Source organism: Anarrhichthys ocellatus, unplaced genomic scaffold (genome assembly GCF_004355925.1).
Source record: "Anarrhichthys ocellatus isolate YVR2014 unplaced genomic scaffold, GSC_Weel_1.0 scaffold3, whole genome shotgun sequence".
Taxonomy (NCBI): Eukaryota; Metazoa; Chordata; class Actinopteri; order Perciformes; family Anarhichadidae; genus Anarrhichthys; species Anarrhichthys ocellatus.
In genome coordinates, this window is record NW_022280033.1 from 9,530,752 (window position 1) to 9,549,834 (window position 19,083).

General features: G+C 42.3%; 2 protein-coding genes across 3 annotated transcripts in view; one reads left to right on the forward strand and one right to left on the reverse strand.

Annotated features, from left to right (window-relative positions):
- The window catches only part of mat1a (methionine adenosyltransferase 1A), a 13,402-nt gene extending 5,682 nt beyond the window's left edge, over positions 1 to 7,720 (forward strand). For both annotated transcript variants that reach the window (XM_031873265.1, XM_031873274.1), the window contains 9 exons: positions 126 to 203; positions 403 to 525; positions 1,693 to 1,805; positions 2,692 to 2,835; positions 3,449 to 3,574; positions 3,661 to 3,753; positions 3,857 to 4,039; positions 4,172 to 4,305; positions 5,647 to 7,720. In XM_031873265.1, the coding sequence (XP_031729125.1) occupies positions 126 to 203; positions 403 to 525; positions 1,693 to 1,805; positions 2,692 to 2,835; positions 3,449 to 3,574; positions 3,661 to 3,753; positions 3,857 to 4,039; positions 4,172 to 4,305; positions 5,647 to 5,749 (1,097 nt within the window). In that variant the 3' untranslated portion in view covers positions 5,750 to 7,720. The remainder of the gene's footprint in view (positions 1 to 125; positions 204 to 402; positions 526 to 1,692; positions 1,806 to 2,691; positions 2,836 to 3,448; positions 3,575 to 3,660; positions 3,754 to 3,856; positions 4,040 to 4,171; positions 4,306 to 5,646) is intronic.
- LOC116397651 (transmembrane protein 150A) overlaps positions 7,378 to 19,083 on the reverse strand; it is a 19,198-nt gene continuing 7,492 nt past the window's right edge. Inside the window, exons 6-8 of the mRNA XM_031873288.1 lie at positions 15,947 to 16,074; positions 11,714 to 11,891; positions 7,378 to 11,355 (exon numbers count right to left, since the gene is read on the reverse strand). Of these exons, the coding sequence (XP_031729148.1) occupies positions 11,099 to 11,355; positions 11,714 to 11,891; positions 15,947 to 16,074 (563 nt within the window). The 3' untranslated portion in view covers positions 7,378 to 11,098. The remainder of the gene's footprint in view (positions 11,356 to 11,713; positions 11,892 to 15,946; positions 16,075 to 19,083) is intronic.

Sequence of the window (19,083 nt, forward strand, 5' to 3'; positions counted from 1 at the left end):
ACATATATTTTCTCTCCTTCAAATGCTGGAATTACTGCCTCAAAAACCTCATCAATCAATTACAAATCACGGTGTCTCTTCCCTGAGTCTAAACATCTAGTTTTATGCTTGATGCCTTTCCACAGACAAGATTTGTGACCAGATCAGTGATGCTGTCCTGGACGCTCACCTGAAGCAGGACCCAGATGCCAAAGTGGCCTGTGGTGAGTAAACTACAATTCAGATCGAGTTATTCTTGTTTGATTTTTTTAAACATGGAGACAGAGAAAGAGAGAGTTTTTTTTACCATCTGCAAGTGAGACAAAGGGCAACATTTGGTCAAGCGATCAAAGTCAAAAGTAGACTGTTCTATTATCACAAAGGTGTTTAAAAGCATGTGTAATGTGTTGATTGTATTGACAGAGACCGTGTGTAAGACTGGCATGGTGTTGCTCTGCGGAGAGATCACATCTCGGGCCAACGTGGACTACCAGAAGGTGGTGAGGGAAGCCATCAAACACATCGGCTACGACAACTCTGACAAAGGTGAGAAAATAACTTGGAAATCAAAGAGTTACCATATTATAATGCGGAAATTCATAAATGGAGATAAACAAACACCAAAAGTCACTGCAACCTCAGCCTCTCCTGAAAATATCTAAATACAAATATGCTTCTCACAAAACAGACATCTGAGTTTTGGTGCAGCATTTCAATTATCATAATTTTCTCAAAAAGTTAAGACTAACTAACAAAAGAATGTCCCTGATTCTAGTCCGATCACAACAGAACATTGACGTGATGTAACTGTACGGACTCTGTACTATGGCGGCTGGCTGACATGTTTTTTCAAGAAAAGAATAACGAGTCAAAGAAAAAAATGAGTTAATGTGTCTGTGAGAATTGAAAATAAATACTTCCTCTATAATTAAAGGATGTTCCTATGGAGGGAGACTAGAGGAACCTAGAGCCTCCAGTAAAGGGTGAAGCACTACGCTTCTCATCGCTGTCAGTTGATCTTTGGTTTAATCTAATGCTATCATGAAATTAATTAGAAACAGCTAGTTTAGCATTTTGCAGCCCTGATTCATGGTTATAACACATAAACTAAGTGTTTCTAGGTAGGAAGTCGCAGCATGTAACAAATAGTTTGTACAGTGATACCTTGAAACTGAGGGGAATGTTTGTAACATAAGAAAGATTTAATTTTAACATTGTAATATGGTAATTACCAATTTTGACTTTCAAGAATTTGAATGTGATGTTAAAGGTTTTACCTAAAACATCAATCTATATTACCTCATTAATATCAGGTTATTACTCCATTAATGTCACCAAAATGTAATTTTTTGATCCAAATATTTCACTGAAATAACCAATTTATTGTTGGCAGGTTACCATACTGTTACCAAAATATTACTAGACTAGTACTAAATAGTTTTGCCTTGTATCTTTAAATGTGTTTCCCCATTATTACACTTTGTTTTGACCCTTATTACTTTGTTACGTACATTTCTGTCTAATATTACCTTGATATACCCATTGTTAATACCAAGCTTTTATCTGGTTATTGCTTTGCTAATTACATGGTATAACCTTAATTACCAAATGTTTACTTCACTATTACCATGTTATTACCGAGCTGTAATGTGAATTGCAACAAAAAACAGAAGTAATATGCACTCTGCTCTGTCCTTCACTTTCCTTCTGTAGGTTTTGACTATAAGACGTGTAACGTGCTGGTGGCTCTGGAGCAGCAGAGTCCGGACATTGCTCAGGGGGTCCATGTTGACAGACAGGAGGAGGACATTGGAGCCGGAGACCAGGTACGACTGTTGCAACAGGACTATGTGTCATTTGGCTCATGTCGACTGAAGGGCTGGGTGATGGTGACATAAGTCTAGTATCATCGTTTGTTTGACTCGGTACTACAGTGTGAAAGAATTGAGACAATTCCGCAGAGGTGGAAGAAGTCCTCAGATCCTTTACTTAGGTAAATACTCCATTACAAATATAAGTCCTGCAAACGTAAATGTACGCATTCTGCAGAAAGATGTCTCCTGTGACTGACACATTAATACTGGTGCATGATAAATGAGGGTTGAAAAGAAGGAAAGACGAAGTTCCACTACACAAATTTAAATTAGTTTTTTGGACTAGAGTAACTATAACTACTGAAACGTACAATATGAGAGAAGCAGAATTGTACTTACTGAGGCCTTCAGTACTTCAGTAAATGTATTTAGTTACATGTCACCACTGAAATTTAAGTTAAGTCTAAATCAATCTGTAACATCATGGAAATTTCAACAATTTAATTAAATTTTGCGATATCTATAATACCACATTTAAGAATGTAAAATAAAGCTTGCTGAGTCAGGATCTTTGTATAAATCTCTTCTCAAAATATAGCTTTATCTGATAGCATCTTATTTTACTTAATTTATCAATTTCTTTTAGTTTTCTTTGAACGTTTTTTACCAACTTTTCTGTTTTAAGAAGTGCTCTTTTCGTTCATCATATGTTATATCATTTTATATCAATATAACTAGCTCTAGCTGACTCCTCGCAGGCTGCAGTGTCGTGCAATGCAATACATATCAATATATTGTCTATCCTTTTCTTTTTACAGATTCAGCCAACATGAATATCTGTTGCTGCTGCTGATCTGTGTCATTGAATAGTTTACATCTTTCTCTTCTGTCTCTGCAGGGTCTGATGTTCGGCTACGCCACAGATGAGACAGAGGAGTGCATGCCTCTCACCATCGTCTTAGCCCACAGACTGAACTCAAAGATGGCTGAACTCAGACGTAGTGGAACCATCTCCTGGCTGCGTCCGGACTCTAAAACACAGGTGTGTTGTCGTCTTACAATGCATGCAAGATTTTTCTTTTTTCCTCTCAAAACACAAACAACACCACAGCAGTCTTTCTGTGAATTAGTTTATTTTTTCTACTCTGGATGTCTTCCAAGACATTTATTTTGGTGCCAGCAGACCAAAAAGTATTTGTGTGTAGAAAGAATAGGCCTTTGACTGATTTCGAGGCAGTGAGCCGCTGACTGCAGCTCTGTGACATTAAGTGTCTAATGCCTTTGTGTCCCAGGTCAAATATAGGTTGTTAGAACATCAGGCAAGAGTATTCAAACACAGAGCTTTAGATTTTCACAGATTGGACTGATCACACATTTTCACTACAACAAAGAAGTATTGTGTCTATGTAGTTACCCGTCTATTGCAAATACAGCCACTTTTGTGGGGATGTTAGATGATATCAGTGGTTTCAAGAGAGGGTCTGCACAAGAAAACTGATACAATCACAGGAAACTTTAATCATCCTGTGGGGACATTTGGGTCACTAAAGCAGCAGCAAGAGGAAATTGGGTAAATGAGAAAGAACCATCGGTAATTATAACAAACTCCAACATGGTGTACTTTTTGATCTTTTTGAGTTCTTTGTGTCTCACAGGTGACGGTGCATTATGACCAGAAGGACGGAGCCGTGATCCCCAAGAGAGTTCACACCATCGTGATCTCTGTCCAGCATGATGACTTCGTCTCTCTGGAGGAGCAGAAGAGAGTCCTCAAGGAGCTGGTAGAGCCTCGTAAACACTCCCACTGAACTGCGACTAATGTATTGCTTAGGAAATGACGGTTTTAATATTGCATTGATTCTGTTAGGTGATCGAAGCCGTGGTTCCTGCTAAATATTTGGATGACAAGACCATCTACCACCTCCAGCCCAGCGGTCGCTTCGTCATTGGAGGACCTCAGGTGAGCGTCACACACACACAAGATGTTTATTTCAGATAGAAAACAAAAAAATACAAAGTTGCCACTGATTTTTGCTCATCTTCTCTTCTTCTCTGCCCAACAGGGTGATGCTGGTGTGACAGGCAGGAAGATCATTGTAGACACATACGGAGGGTGGGGCGCTCACGGTGGCGGAGCTTTCTCTGGCAAAGACTTCTCAAAGGTGGACCGCTCCGCTGCCTACGCTGCTCGCTGGGTGGCCAAGTCTCTAGTCAAAGCCAAACTGTGCAGGAGAGTTCTGGTTCAGGTGAGCGTACAATGTCATTCATTCATTCATCCAAACATGCGTGAGGGCTTAGGCTACGCGTAGATGACTCGGGTGTGAGGCATCAACGTGCTGATGAAATCATTTATCTACCTGTCTCTGTGTGTGTTACAGGTGGCTTATGCTATCGGAGTGGCCCAACCTCTGTCCATCTCCTTGTTCACCTACGGTTCATCCCATAAATCAGAATCAGAGCTTCTCCAGATTGTCAACAAGAACTTTGATCTGCGGCCAGGAGTCATCGTCAGGTAAACATGACAACATGACCTCTGTATCCTTGTTATGCAAGATCGTTTTTACGCTGCTTATTGTTACTACTAGGGGGCACCAACGTTGGACATTTTCAAATTGTACACATAGTGGCTTTTGTCTACATTTACATTTTGCTCAACATTTTTGCAGTGAAGGCTATATGCAGTAACGGATGGAGCGATTAGATAAACATTCAGTTGTCAACCCTGTTTCTATGACATACTATACTGTGACTTTTTTTTGCTTTTAATATTAAAACGTTATTCTTTGAATTTTCACGACATATTCTACTTTGCGAGTGTCCTCCTCCCTTGTGCTGTGCGTCATGATTTACTAGCCTTTTTTTAGATGCACATAAAAGTTTCAAGTATTCTTAACCTTTAAGGACACGGCGTGGAGTCTCGATGGTCAATGTCACACCTGCTCCAGGCAGCCAATCAAATCAAGCGGGCAGGCTTTACTACTTTTGTTCAAACAAATCTTTATTCAACTTAAGTTATGGCCACGCTTCTTTCTGCCTCTTGCTCTTGCTGCATGTCCAACACGTTGTCACTCCCCTTAGCGTTGCAGTGGTAAACTCACGCAGGACAACTATGACTTGTCAACAACAACTACCCACGGACCCAAGTCAACCACGATGCACAGTGTCGACTGTGGTTTTAATAGTTAACTATTCTGGGAAACCCCTATGACATGCTATACTATGACTTTCATGACTTTATTTAATGACATACTATAGTATACTATGACTTTTCACTTGCGTTTTTATGACATGCTGTGTAACTTTAAAGATAAGCCAAACAAAGATTCCAGTGAGGATAAATATGCTCATACTAAAATTTTGTGGTTCTAAACATGTTTTTTTGAGATTGTTGATATATTTGTCAAATGGACTGAAGCCTTTGTGATGGTTAAAATGTTGTTGTTGTTGTTGTTTTTTTTGTGTAAGGAGTTTCACATCTTCTTCCACATAGACACATCCCATGTTACTGATTTGAACATCATCCCACACATCGAAGATGATGCTTTAAATAAGAAGAGGTTGTTGTGACCAAAAGTTAACTAAATGTTGAATTGTATGCGTTAAAGAAACGCAATTGAACAATATAGTAAAAATAATCACATTTAAGGGTTTAAATTTTCCCCAGTTGTATATTTTTCTCTACGCTGTTCAACAATAAATGCCTGCAAACGGTTTTGTTGGAGATGTGAAAACAACCAGAACTGCATTCATAAAATTACAACAACACATACACAAACAACGTGGGTATTATCCTGTGATGTGCTTACTGTCCCGTCTCACCTCTGATGTTGCATTTCTTCTGTATCCTCCCTAGGGAACTGAACCTGAAGAGGCCGATCTACCAGCAGACAGCCTCTTATGGCCACTTTGGTCGACCAGAGTTTACTTGGGAGATGCCCAAAAAGCTTGTCTACTAAATACTCCACCTGCTCGTCCTGATCGACTTATGTGGAGGCTGAACGGGATGTTTCTTCATGGACTACAACTGCCAGCTCCGTCAACTTATAACACATTTTTTTAATAGGAAGAAATAAAGCCAAAGCTTTAGGGATAAGTCGGCTTTAAAGAGGCGAGACAATAATGAAATGCACGAGTGGTTGTAGCCAACGGACGTATAGACGTATAGCCTAATGGGACACTCTCCCAACAAGAAGAGACACATTGCAGAGGACATCTCAGTAACCAGTCCACCCCCTTCCTCCTTAAACATCCAATTATTGGTGCTTCAGAAATATACGTACAATCATTAATCAGAGATCTTTCCTGCCAACATAAGGGAACACCACAGCGTCTACAATTCTCTTAAGATAAATACTTCCCACTAGAAGACGTGTTTTACCTCAAAGCTGTGAATATTCCTTTACGTGACCAGTAGCATGTACAGAAACAACCTCAGTGCTTAATTTACTATGGTTGACTATCAATGTCAATGTAATTGTTGCTCAACCAAAGGCTCAGCTTTAGAAGAAAGAAGAGATATCTTTGTCATGACCAGTGTTGGGCAAGTTACTCAGGAAGTGTAATAAGTTACTTTTTACCTAATACATTTTTTAAGGAGACGTCAGGTTACCAGAGGGCATCATAGCCTCTTTTCCCAACTTTGAGACCAGTGATGTGACTGGCTGAGACAGTATTTAATAATCACCACACCTGCTGATCGGTATTCAGCCTCACCCAGCTGTTTTGAACATTGCTGCACAGACATAAACCAAAATATAAGGTGCGCACTGAAACGCCCGCAGTCTGTGCGCCTACCACCCTGTGCTTGGCATTTATTGGCGTTATTTCAAATTTCAACCGAGGTTGCCAAATATTGGACTGAGGTTGCAATGCATGCTCTTGCACCAACTGAGGACCAGGCCTGTCTCTTCCTCTGCCTCATATTCACCTGGTGACGCAGTAACAAAGCGTGAAGTGGATTAATAACTGCAACATAATCACTGTTTTCCTACACTACTCCTTACTGGGGAAAGTAATATTACAGTACTGCCCGACGCTGATCATGACTGCAAAATTCCTTTTCTACGTTTCATTTTGTAAGGAAGCTGTTTGCACTGTGGTACAATCACGTTGTACAACAAGACAGGTCATTAAAACGTGGGGAGACTTATGATCTCTTCAGCATATGTTACAATCAATCAAGAGTAAAATAGCCATGCAGTCTTGTGTTGCCATCTCGTCTTATTTTCTGTCATCCTTTAAGTACTTTGTTTTAATATCAGCTCAACTGGTGGCTGATTTGTATCTTTATGTCTTTTTTTTTTAACCTGCAGGCCCGTTGCTGTGAGTCCGTAGATGTGGCTCATTTTAACAAATAACTTGAAGTGTCTTCTCTCTTTGCTCTCTGCAGTGGATTACCAAGCTGCATGCTGTTGAGACTAAAGCATTTAGAGCACCACTGATGTCTTAAAAGTGCTGCATTCTAACAATGCTACAAGTGTATGCTGATCTCTTTCTACATCTTTGAGATATTTAGCTAAATTCTTACTTAAATGTGAAGTGCTACGTTTGCTCTGCAGCTCTGTATTGCAGATCGAGATCTTTCCTCTCGGATTTAGAGGAAAAAAAGGAGTGTTTATTAAAATACTTTTCTGAACAGGGCATTTTATTTTAAGTCAGCTTTCATCATTACTTAATCACAAAGTATTCAATCAAATTCTCACCTTCTGAATTGGTTTAAGGGTGTGAACAGTATTCACCTTAAAGGTTCATGTCTGTGGAGGTTTAGGACTTTGTGGTGCGTGTAACAACCCGTGCTTTCATCTACTGCCACATCGTTGTTGTAAGAGGCTTTACTCTATTTAATGTGTTGATCTTCTGTCAACTCTGTTGGTGGAGAAACTGAACAATGTAAATAATTAAACAATAAACAAAATTAAAGACGTGAACTGTTGTCTGGCTCAATCCACAACATGCAAGATTAGAGTTATGTGGTGAAGACACAAATTGCATTACATGGAGCAAATGATTATTTTAACAGCTTTTATTGAACAGTTTCTTTTTATTGAACATCAAGGCATTTATATATATATATATACGCACATAATCATGACTTTTCATCAAAATAGAATTTACAACCCAAACCTCTTTGGTTTTCATTATCAAAATAATATATAAGGCACATAGTGAGCATTTCAACAGAGAAGTATTGAGTAACAGCTGCTAGTTTGTCAGAACGCCTTCACCAATCATTTACTGATTGCATGAGTGAGATTCTTGCAGATATTTAACCATGTTGGTGTGAGCAGCATAAGAATTCTGACAAGCTAACTATACAGGAATGTTTTTTTATTTTTAAGCTTTATAGAGTCTGGATGAACAAAAATAATCTATTATACCATGGCTAACCACCTATATTAAGCAAAAATATTAATGTAACAAAACAAATGCCATTGAAACAAAGACAACAGAAGGCAGACGCAAGCAAAGTTTTCCTTCTGCTTTGAATCAAACAATGCAGCTGGTGTCGTAACATTTTCCTGAGTGCAAAGGTCAGACAGATCAGTAAATGTGGGGGGAAAAAAGGAACAGAAAGTAGAGAAGTTGATATGAAATGATGAGGGACGCATAAAGGATATTGCAAAATGCGAATCAGACGATGAGAAAATGTTTCAAAAGACATTTTTGTAACGTTGAACTGGAAACGGGGGCATTATGCATCGCTTCCTTACAATGCAGAAACCATTCAGGGAGATCACAATCGCTTAGTAAATGTGTAATGACAAAATGTTTCTCGCTAGAGCAGCATGAGCAGCACCATCATTTAGCTTAACACTTCAAATGCATCAGATATTTATTGTGATTTGTTAGACGAATGCATTATTGTCAAAGCACTGTAAGGTCACAAGGCCAAGTTCCACTTAAAAAGGGATCCGAGGGAGCAAACTCTGAAGATCACAGCTGAACTAAATCCAGAAGGAGAGGCAGGAGGTCGAGTGGTCGTCAGGACTTTGCTCGACCTTTGGCCTAAACCTGGAGGTGACTGAATATTCGCCGTACAAAAAAGTTTCACTTTAGAAAAGCAGTCCTCCTGTGAGCTGGACAACAACGTTACAGCTCAAATGCAATAAGCAGTTTGACCAGTAGGGAGAAGCAGTGGATCAGAGCCGTGTCTGGTGCCGGTTCCACCGTCCAGCTCATTCCACAGAGCAGTGACTGCACCAGCTGTTCCACTTCAGTCTTCTGTAACACATTGTAAAACTCTGCCCCACATGTGGCCGGTTGCGGTGTGAGGGACTGATATCTTCACTGTATAAAAGCATACTAACGAGACTATTACTGTTGTAAACCCTCTGCTTGCTCCGTTTTCTTCCCCCCCCCCCCCCGGAGAGCTCAGAGTGTGTTAATGTTATACTGAGATGTTGAACATCTCCAAAAATATATAAACAGAGAAAGACTACACTGATAGACGTCAACATATTAAGTCAGTGTATCTATTAGCAGGGAGCATTTTTCAATGTGAACAACAAATATCCACTTTAGTATTCCTGGCACTCACAGGTGTGCATGCAACCTTCTGTCCCTGCTCCTCCACTCGTAGTACTACTAGTAGTAGAGTACTACGTCTCCATCGTATTGCTTTCATTCATTAATATCACAATCAAAGCTGAACTCAGGGACCGTGACACGGAAAGGCCTCATGACTTTTAGCACCGATGTCACAGGCGAACTGATATTTGGTGTGAATCCTGCTGTACAGCAACGCGTCGGCAGGACAGTGCAACTCAGTTACGTCTTACATAACAAATGCTTCCTTTTCCCTTTGTCCCGCTACATCAGTTAGACATGCTGAAAAAAAAAACCTCTTAACTATGGAGTGTTTCAAAGAAAGAGTACGAAGGCAAAGCAATGACAGCATGTTGTGCTCCTCCGTGTTGGGGAGTAATGAGATGCAGCCCTACGTCCGCAGGACCAGGAAACACGTGTGATGCCTCCTCACTAAACTCAACTCACTAAACTCAATAAACCACAGTGCTCTGGCTTGAATTAGCTGCTATGTATTTGGCCTCTGGACACTGTATCCTCTCTTTCATATTCTTTGGTAGAACTCTACAGAGAGGAAGTTGAATCATGTTGAGGTGTAAGGTTGATCTAGTGTATTTATCCTAACAGCAGGGGGGAAGACATGGTGTCATAAAGGTTACACTTACTAAGGCACCAGGTCTATGGTTTGTTCTGTATGCAGTTCAAATAATCACCAGAAGCAACACAAAAACCATGTGTGCTAGGTGTGAGTCATATGGATACTTAAAAGAGTTGCTGATCCAAAAAAAAGCTTGTTGATAGTGCTTATTCTTAAAAGCTGCATTAAGCAATTTTTGACCAAAAACCAAAGTGACATAAATTGTTATGGCTAACGTCTGTGCCTACTTGCACATCCAGCGGACAGAGAGCAACGTTATTATCCTCATGGCCACCTGAAAAATATAGTAAAAACAAATATGAGTCCACTATCACTTTCCTTTCAGCCTCAGTTAACCAGCTCCTGAGAAAGTGATATCCGTGTCTCCAGATGGCCAAATTGTCTTCTATCTTTATAATCCACTCTTAACTTTGGCTAGAAAGTAGCGTAAAGTCCGCTTTTGATAATTCTCAGGGGTTCAGTACTGTGAAGAATTCTTTGACTTGACTTGTTAATGTTAAAAATATTGCTTAATGCAGGTTTTGAATGATTGCAAAATGCAGAGCGCTGCCCTGTTCCATCTCCAGGATTGACTAAAACATTTATAAACTCTTCTATTGACACCTTTTCTTGATATTTGCATTCATACATTTTCTCTGTCTGTCTGTCTCTGCTTTTCTCTGTGTCAATACTGTCGGCGTGGTCGTCCAGCAGCCTTGACTTCTTTACGTACGTTGAAGGAGTCATGGCTGTCACCTCGAGGGGAAAAGCTCCAAGGCCACTTATTGAGACCAGTTACAGGATCTCCTGGGGGGGGGGGGGATCGTACATTTACTGGATCTGATTGACAAAGTACTCCTCTGCTGGTCACAGGACTTGGGAGTTGGGAGAAAATTTGGTTTCCCACGTGTGCAAAGTGCAAAATACAAACAAAGTTCTTTAGAGCCACTGAGCTCTGATGGGAGCGTAATACAAACCAAAGTCTCCACTGTGGCAGCAGGTCTACACCCCGAGGGTTGAAGTAGTAGAATCCACTCTGCCATGATTGACACTGGCCCGGTTCCTTTCAAAGCTTCAGACGAATGTGGCTGGAAATGAGAAACTCTTTCGACAACGACTAAAGAAGCCAAGACGAGCCAGCAGTCTAGAGTATGGACATGTTTTCGGGTTGGTGCGGATGTAAAATGGGCCCTCCCAGTGATCCCAGTGGGTCCACCTTGTGTTCTTTCCCAGCAGGTCCTAGGGTCCCTCTAGACAGCACCACCATGGTATCCGACGACATGCCGGCAAACTCAAAGGCAAATGTCCCATAGAACAGCATGATGATGACGCAGAACACCCATTCAAAGATGGCCGACGCGTGTTGAAGGACGAAGCTCTCCTGACAGAAGAACACACCGCCTGAAAACATGGTTAAGGAGAACAGCAAAGCAGGGTGTGCTCACCATGAAGCCGCTGTGTAGACAGCCTAATGCTAAGCTAAGCTAACTGGCAGTAGCTTCATATATCCCTTATATACAGCATTGACTGTAACATGTCCTCTATCGTGTCCACTGTAAATCTTTGAATGTATATCTGTAACATATGGCCCATAACATGAAAGACAGGATTTGACACTGAATACTGGAGGGAAACTTGTAGTTGTAATATAATGTGAAGGAGACGTCTCCGTCCGTATTCACGCTGGCAGCGCTACGCTCTATTCTGAAGCACTCGACAGCCTCGAAGGCTGCCATCTGTTAGTGGCTAGAGAGGATACTGAGGACCAAGGCTACGAAGGCCAACAGGGTCATGCAGAGTCGGAGGTGGGCCACGTTGTACTCCCCCTGGGTCTTGGCGAGTCGGTAAGTCAGTGCCGACTGCAGGCACACAAACAGCATGCTGGTGGGGAAGGCGATGCCTGCTCCGACATAGTGGAGAACTTTGGCATTATCCACCTGTCGTGTAGAGAAAGGAGACAGGGGGAGAGGGTGGGGGAGAAAAATGGGTGAGACAAAGAGAATACACAAAAGTCTGCAGTTTAGCTGAAAACACCACGTGGGAACGATCAACTGCGTCAAGCTGTCGACTCTGACTATTCATTGTTGTGTAACACTTTGTTCGAAGCCTCCAAAAACTTCTTTTAATAAAAGAGCCGAGAACAATACGTGGAAATGAGAGGATGATGGGAAGTAAACGACAGCAGCACCACAGAACGCCTCCTTATCCCTGCTGGGCACAAGAACGATAAGAAACAATACACAAAAGAGCTGCTCAGGAGCATGTGACTAGAGCTCCCACTGCAGGATCCACCCACACACACACACACACACACCAGAACAGATAAGAGACTCAATAGAGCATTAACCAAAGCTAGAAACACATCTCCAAGGACCAGTCTAATGTCGGTAGATGACACAGAACTGCTTTCCTTGGCTGATGCCGAATGGTTAAAGCCGTGTGTTCCTCTGTTCCATGTAACTCTTGGGGATCATTAGAGCAATAGCCTGGAAGTTATTCAGTTTGGGCTTTTAAGCCATTTGTCCGTTGAACCGGCTAGTACATACTGAACATTCTTGGGCAGTAGGCTAATCCTAGCCGTGACAGTGTAAGATTTCCAGACAATTCAATATGGAAAAGCACACACAGCCAGAAAAAAAAAAAAAGAAAAAAAAAAAAAAAAGGAGGATTTTCTTCGATCCGTCCGTGACATCTCCAGAGCTGGGAGTGAAGACGGGAGATGAGTCAGAGCACGGCCTTTACACGTTTTTCCATGTTTCTGATCAAAGAGTGTTCACAGTGGGAATTCTATTTTGTTCTGGTACCTTCCACAGTGAAGTGGCCGTTACAAAATCCTTTCTACTCCATCAAACTGGCACTGGGTCTGAGTGTTGTAGTACTGCCAATCTGTTTCTCACTATACCCAGTAATGGAAAAACACACAAACGCGCACAAACAACAACCATATGCTTTGTTCTCCTGGTACCTCCTCATTCTAACTGACGTTTTAAACCTCCAGCTTCTCCATCGTCCCATGTGAGAGGTAAGTAAATACCTCCGAGTGTTTTGAATGATGATGTTCGGATAAAACAAGCAATCTGAAGATGTCACAAGAAATTGTGAGGGGCATTTTTTTTTTAAAACCATTTTTTAGATATTTTATAGACTGAAGACCGGCAGATTAATCAGTAATAAAAATAATCAATATTCTCCACAGCGGTGTGTGCTGTGTGTGATGCCTGGTGTCCTAGATTCTCTCACTACCTGCAGTCATTACCTGGTGGCTTATTGATGTGTTCAGTAAGCCTTTGCTGCTCTACTTTAAGTACGTTTTCACACTTTGTACAGTTGTCGGTTGGAGACAAAGGTAAGGATAATGGAAGAAGTGATGGGCGGTGAAAGCAGTGAGGTGGACTGAAATGTGGCAGTAGTAGCAGAGAGAAACACAACGGAGAAACAGGAGAGCCATAAGGGGGAAGATCTCATTGTGGCTGCACTCGTTCATCGGAACAATACACATCTGCCTCCGTCACTGCTGAAATGTAATGCAGCTAAAAGTCACCATAGTGTGCTCCTTCAAGCTGTCATTTCCTTAACATGTGGTGCCACCACAGTTCTCATTCACCGTCACTCTGAGACATGACCTCATGAGGAGAGTAATGTGCGTCTGTGCTTCATTGATCAACCATCTAAAATTTGTTTAAAACTGTGTGCTGCATTGTGAATGATGGTGTATCATGATGATAAAGGAAGTTCAGTGGGCAGAGCGGTGATGGGTGCGAGGATGTGGTAACAAGCCAGCCGACAAGTTTTCTGTCAGCTTTCACTTTCTGGAAACTGAAACAAATGTCATTGCAAGACACGCTAAACGCTTCCAACCGTTTACAACACACCTGCTGCACCAAACTCCTTCCAAAATCTGTTTTTATAAAACATTAATAATCACCTAAGCCATCATCAGGCACATGTTACTCATGCTTTCAACTTTTATCCATGAATACTTAAAGGCCTTAAAATAGAAACATTACATGGGACTCAATTTGTCCAATCTTTTATATTATTTTAAAATATGCAATGTTATGCAAAGAAGGGAAAGAATTTCCACAAAATGGTTTTGGAGCTTTTGGTTTTTATCTGAAGAGCCTTGGCCTGTTGTCATGCAGAATAAATCAATTTAATAACCTTTTCATACTTTCATCTCTTCTATTATACAACAATTCATCTGCAGCCGTGTCACATACGCTAATCATACATTTAAAAAACACAACTACAGTTGTTTTTACACTTTGTACGGATTGAACAAACAAAGTCATCTCTGAAACAAAAGTTTTAGAGATGATGGGAGGAAGATTCGGACGGAGCCAGGCTGGCCTTTTGCCCCTGCTTTCAGTCGAATCTAAGCTAACTGTGGGCTGTGGCTTCATCTTTATCATGCATACCATTCATCCCCCACCCAACAGAAAAGTAAACAGAAAGAAAGAAGAAAGGTTAAGAGAGATAATGACAGAGAGAAAGCAGAAGGGAGAGAGCAAGCAAGGAAAACAGCAAAACTAAACAAAATCTGAAACTTATACACAGCTATTGGATTCAGAGTGATGCAATCGCCAGTGTGTTGCACATGGCCTCAGGAAAGGCCATGCTGACAGCGGGCATCATCTGTAAGGGAGCATGCAGGGTTAGCAAAGTCCGGCCAACTCTTACGGTCCTCTTTCTTTCTCTCCCCCTCCTCCTGAAGGCAGCTTGAGAGCTACCCATGTCCCTCTCCTAGACCTCAGTGGGGCAGTGATGTGCTTTTCCATCATCTATTTATGTGCTTCTTGGCCCAAACCATCAGACCACCTGACAGGAAAAGCGCCAGTGGCCACACCACAGCTGCGCTGCCAAAGCCTGACTTAACACACAGCTACAAACTGAAGCCAGTGTGTTGTGTTTCTGGTGCTTTCTCCCTCTTTGAGCCGTCGGGTGTTCAGCAGATTTTGGCTGCTGTTCTCTCCTCTGAATCCAAATTATTTGTGGATGTTGTGTTCCTTTGTTTTGGGGCTGTGCTTCATTTTGCCGGCATAATATTCCGTGGTGTGGTTTGAACTCTTTTAACAATGACGTCTCTATTTCCATCACCACTGGAATGTCCCAGACTATAAGAGATGCAACGTCGTCTACGTTCACTTCTGCGATTGGTTAAAGACGGGGGCCTCTGCTAGACACGCCCCGTCTGCCCCGTCCTCTCCATGCATGGCCAGACTTGATGACTCACTTCCCCCTGGCTCTTCCCATATAATTCCTCCCAGTGCTGCAGAACAGATGCCCCGAAAGAGAAGCGGGAAGAAGGTGAAGACGACACACAAAACTACCATGCACACCTTTTTCCACACACTCCTGTAAAGACAGTTCTTCTTCATCTTCCTCATCGCACACAGAAAACATTTAGCCAAGTGTGCTTCTCATTTGTACCACACCTATCAAATAGGTGTGGTATCAAATCCCTCCTCATCTCTCTCTCTCATCATTTCCTGTCGACTGTTTAACAATCTTTTAAAAGTTGAAGGACAGAACCAGAACGGTAACATTTCATAGACGTATCCAGCCTTTCACCACAAACAATCCCTCCTCCTCCAGAAACTCCCCGAAGACATTTCACACAAACACACACTGGGCATGTAGCCAGGGATCCAAATATTTAAAACTTGAAGAAATTATTTTTCCAAAGAACAAATATCTACAGGGAAGGACTTTAGATCAGGTTCGGTCACTTTAACTACCAGAAGGAGCAGGATTGTGTCTGTGAAGGCAGAGCAGACTGAGATATAAAGTGTGACAGAGAAAAACACTGAGACGTCTCAATGACATGGTTTAAATAATAACATTCTTGAACACAAGTTGGTGTCATTGTATGTCTTGTCTTGTAAGATCACAGAAGGCAACAAATCTGGAACCGGAGAACTTCTCTATCATTTACTGCAAAAGTTGTGGTTGAATAGTATCCGTTTGATGAAAGTAAACTGGATCAGCGTACCTGAAAGTTGCCCACCATGATGAGTCCGGCGGCACAGATCCAGCCTGTGGAGAGACTCGCCGTGTTGAGAACACAGTTCTGGTGCTTCTCAATGACGCGGGCGTAGCGGAGCAGCACAATCGCCGCAACTACAGCACAGGAGAGAGACATAAAGACACGGAGACAGAGAAGATGAGGATGTTATTAGGACTATTCAGCAGGAACACAGTGACAGTAGAATAACGCTTATTCTGGAAAAGTACCCGGCACACTGTTGGTATTGTATGTTATTATTTCACATGGCCTGGCTTCAATTTAACTCAAACACTCAAACACCTCACTTTGCCAAAAAACACACAAGACTTCCTTGGAAGGTGATTAAAAAAAAAAAATCCCACAACGTTGAATTTCTCTGCCTAACAAAGTGGGAACATGAGAAGCAGGAAATGGCGGGAAAGTGAGAACGCTAATTGGGTGGGTGGGGGGGTTGGTCTAAGTCTTGCATAAGAATTAAAAAGGGCCGAGGGAAACGAAGTACAGTGCATGGGACAGATGACTGCTGATGTGCTAATGGGCTGCGACTGGGAGTATTGTTGGTGCACCGCCGAGCTGACCCCCGCTTGGTTTCTCTTTGTTAGCTCCTCGCGGCTGGTGCTCGGCGAGGGCCGACTGGGCTCGGTGAAAGCGGAGCACAGGGGGCTGGTGGAAGAGAGGAGACTGAGAGAATTAGAGGGGACGAGGAGCCCCCCCGTGTCTCGACCCGAAGGCGATACATTCTCACAGACTAAACTGTTGTCTTAAATCTGTCACCCTCTGTGCAAGAGACGGGCTTTAGGACCGTCTGTGCTGCCAAAAGAGAATATAAATAGAGACCGTGGCCACGGAGAGGAAAGAAAAACGTCAGTGCCGAACTTAACAATGTCAGGCTTTGTCTCCACTAGTCAGGGTTTGGATACGCTGCGGCCCGTCTGGCTCCGAGCCAGCGTCTCAGTGAGGACACTGCTGTCACATGGTTAAATGTAAAATGTTGAGATGTGTTTTGAGTAGTTTCCTGTTTGTACAAAATGTTAAAGTTCACGACTTTCTTCTACTAACTGCCGAGAAGGGCAATTAATCAAGATTTTAAAAAATGACAACCCTAAATCTAATAGGGGCCATACAAACATACAGATGTACTATACACATGACATGTATTAGATATCATTATGTCATGTTGTAAAAATATCAATATCACTTCTGTTTTGATCCTTGTGAGTGAAAGCGCTCGTTTGTGTTTCTCTCCGTTCCCTCAGCACTAGAATCATGTTGGCAAAGAGATTTCAGTTACAATCATGGAAAAACAAACAGCCGTGTCTCCAGGCTCGGAGACAATCTTGTCTTTCGTTTTTTTCCCTCTATTCCTTTCTTTAAAATGGAGAACACACCGAAAGTCAACTCGTTTCATTAGATTATGGCATCTCGGGCTCCCTGCTGCAGACTGGCTGGCTGTGGGGTTTTCAATGAAATTACTCTGTCATCATTACAAAAGAGCACTGAGCCTGCTGGCATTCAGCATGCTACACTGACATGATGTATGCTTAAAGACATGGAGCAACATTTCCAACCATTGCTCTCTATGAGGAAATCCTTCATGGTTAGCTTTGATGTTGTGCACTCTAAAGGCACATGTGTGCTGCTTTCTGGCATATTTCTTTGAGGATGCATGTCATGCTGATGAATCATAAAGTTTACATGTGACGGCCGGAAGTTTAGCCCAGAGTCCTGGTTCAAACACACCAATGTGGCTCTTCCATGGAAGCTAGCTTGCAACAACGTGGACAAACTGTAACGGATGTACAGCCCTGCTGTCACAAGCACAGGCTTGCTTTTTGCCTTCACACATAGACGTGAGCGAACGGTGTCGAGTGCATTTTCCCACAAAAAAGTCCCATCAGCCACACCACACCTCGCAGTTAAATAAACCTTTCTGTCCCCACAAGGAGGTATGTTTCAACCCAAACACACCGGCTGCATTCTCTCCCACGGGAGGTATGCGGAGAAAGAATACAAGCTTTGTCTTTGAAACATTTTGTGTGTGTACACTGGCAGAGAGGTGGGAACTGGGATAGAAACGAGAAGTACCGTTATGAGGCAATATACAGTTCACTGAGTCCATGTTATCCCTGAGCCAACTGTAGCAGGCACAAAGTGAGACATAAATCAATAGGCTAAGAAGCTAAGCACTGGCTATTTACAATAGCCCGTTGTATAGCTACATGCCACGTCTGCTTAACTTTTGTAGAGCCATAACAACTAACAGGTATTAAACATGCGCCGTGTTCAGACTACTTGGATGGTGAAGAACAAATAGACACCGACAAGGATGCAACAAATGCACGATTAAAGAAGAAGATTGAAGCCCTCGAACCACCTGCAGTGGTGGTCAAAGATCTATTCAGCCGAACAGTTACAACAGATTTACACCTAAATCAAGTCACACATGAACCGTCCTCCTGGTTGAGCAATGGAGTCAACAGTGGAGACAAGTAATCTCCAATATTGCGTTGCTTTTGTTTAGCTGTAACCCCTGAGATGTCACAATGTTTGACAGCCACATTGTTCGGTTGCCACATAACTTCTCCTGAATTGATTTGTCTGCCGTTCAGCATGCTTCACTGTACAACCACAGTGCAGCACTTAGCCGACATCTCTCTCTCTCTTAGACAAACACTTAAATGTACGCGAGGTCGACGGTCTGACCTGCTGCGGTTCAGGGGTCATGGTTGGCTAACAGTGCTGCTCAGATACCAGACTTTCACACTGAGCTGCAACAGTCTGGTCCCTACCAGGATATACTAGCACAGTACACTAGTATAGTAGTCTGACTCCATATACACAAATATACACACAAACACACAGAAAGGCTGCTGCCCCATTCTTGCCACAGGACCACAGCTGTTATTTGTCAACAACACACAGGAAACAGCTTATTTAAAATCCACAAGGATCGTTGTCCCATCACGGACTTCTCCGTGCCTCCCTCTCAGATGTATCAAGCGACTGTCCTGAGTCAACCAATCAGACTGCAGGCCTTAAATAGCTGCTGGAGGCAAACAGACCTCTCCCCTGAAAACACACACACACACACACACACACACACACACACACACACACACACA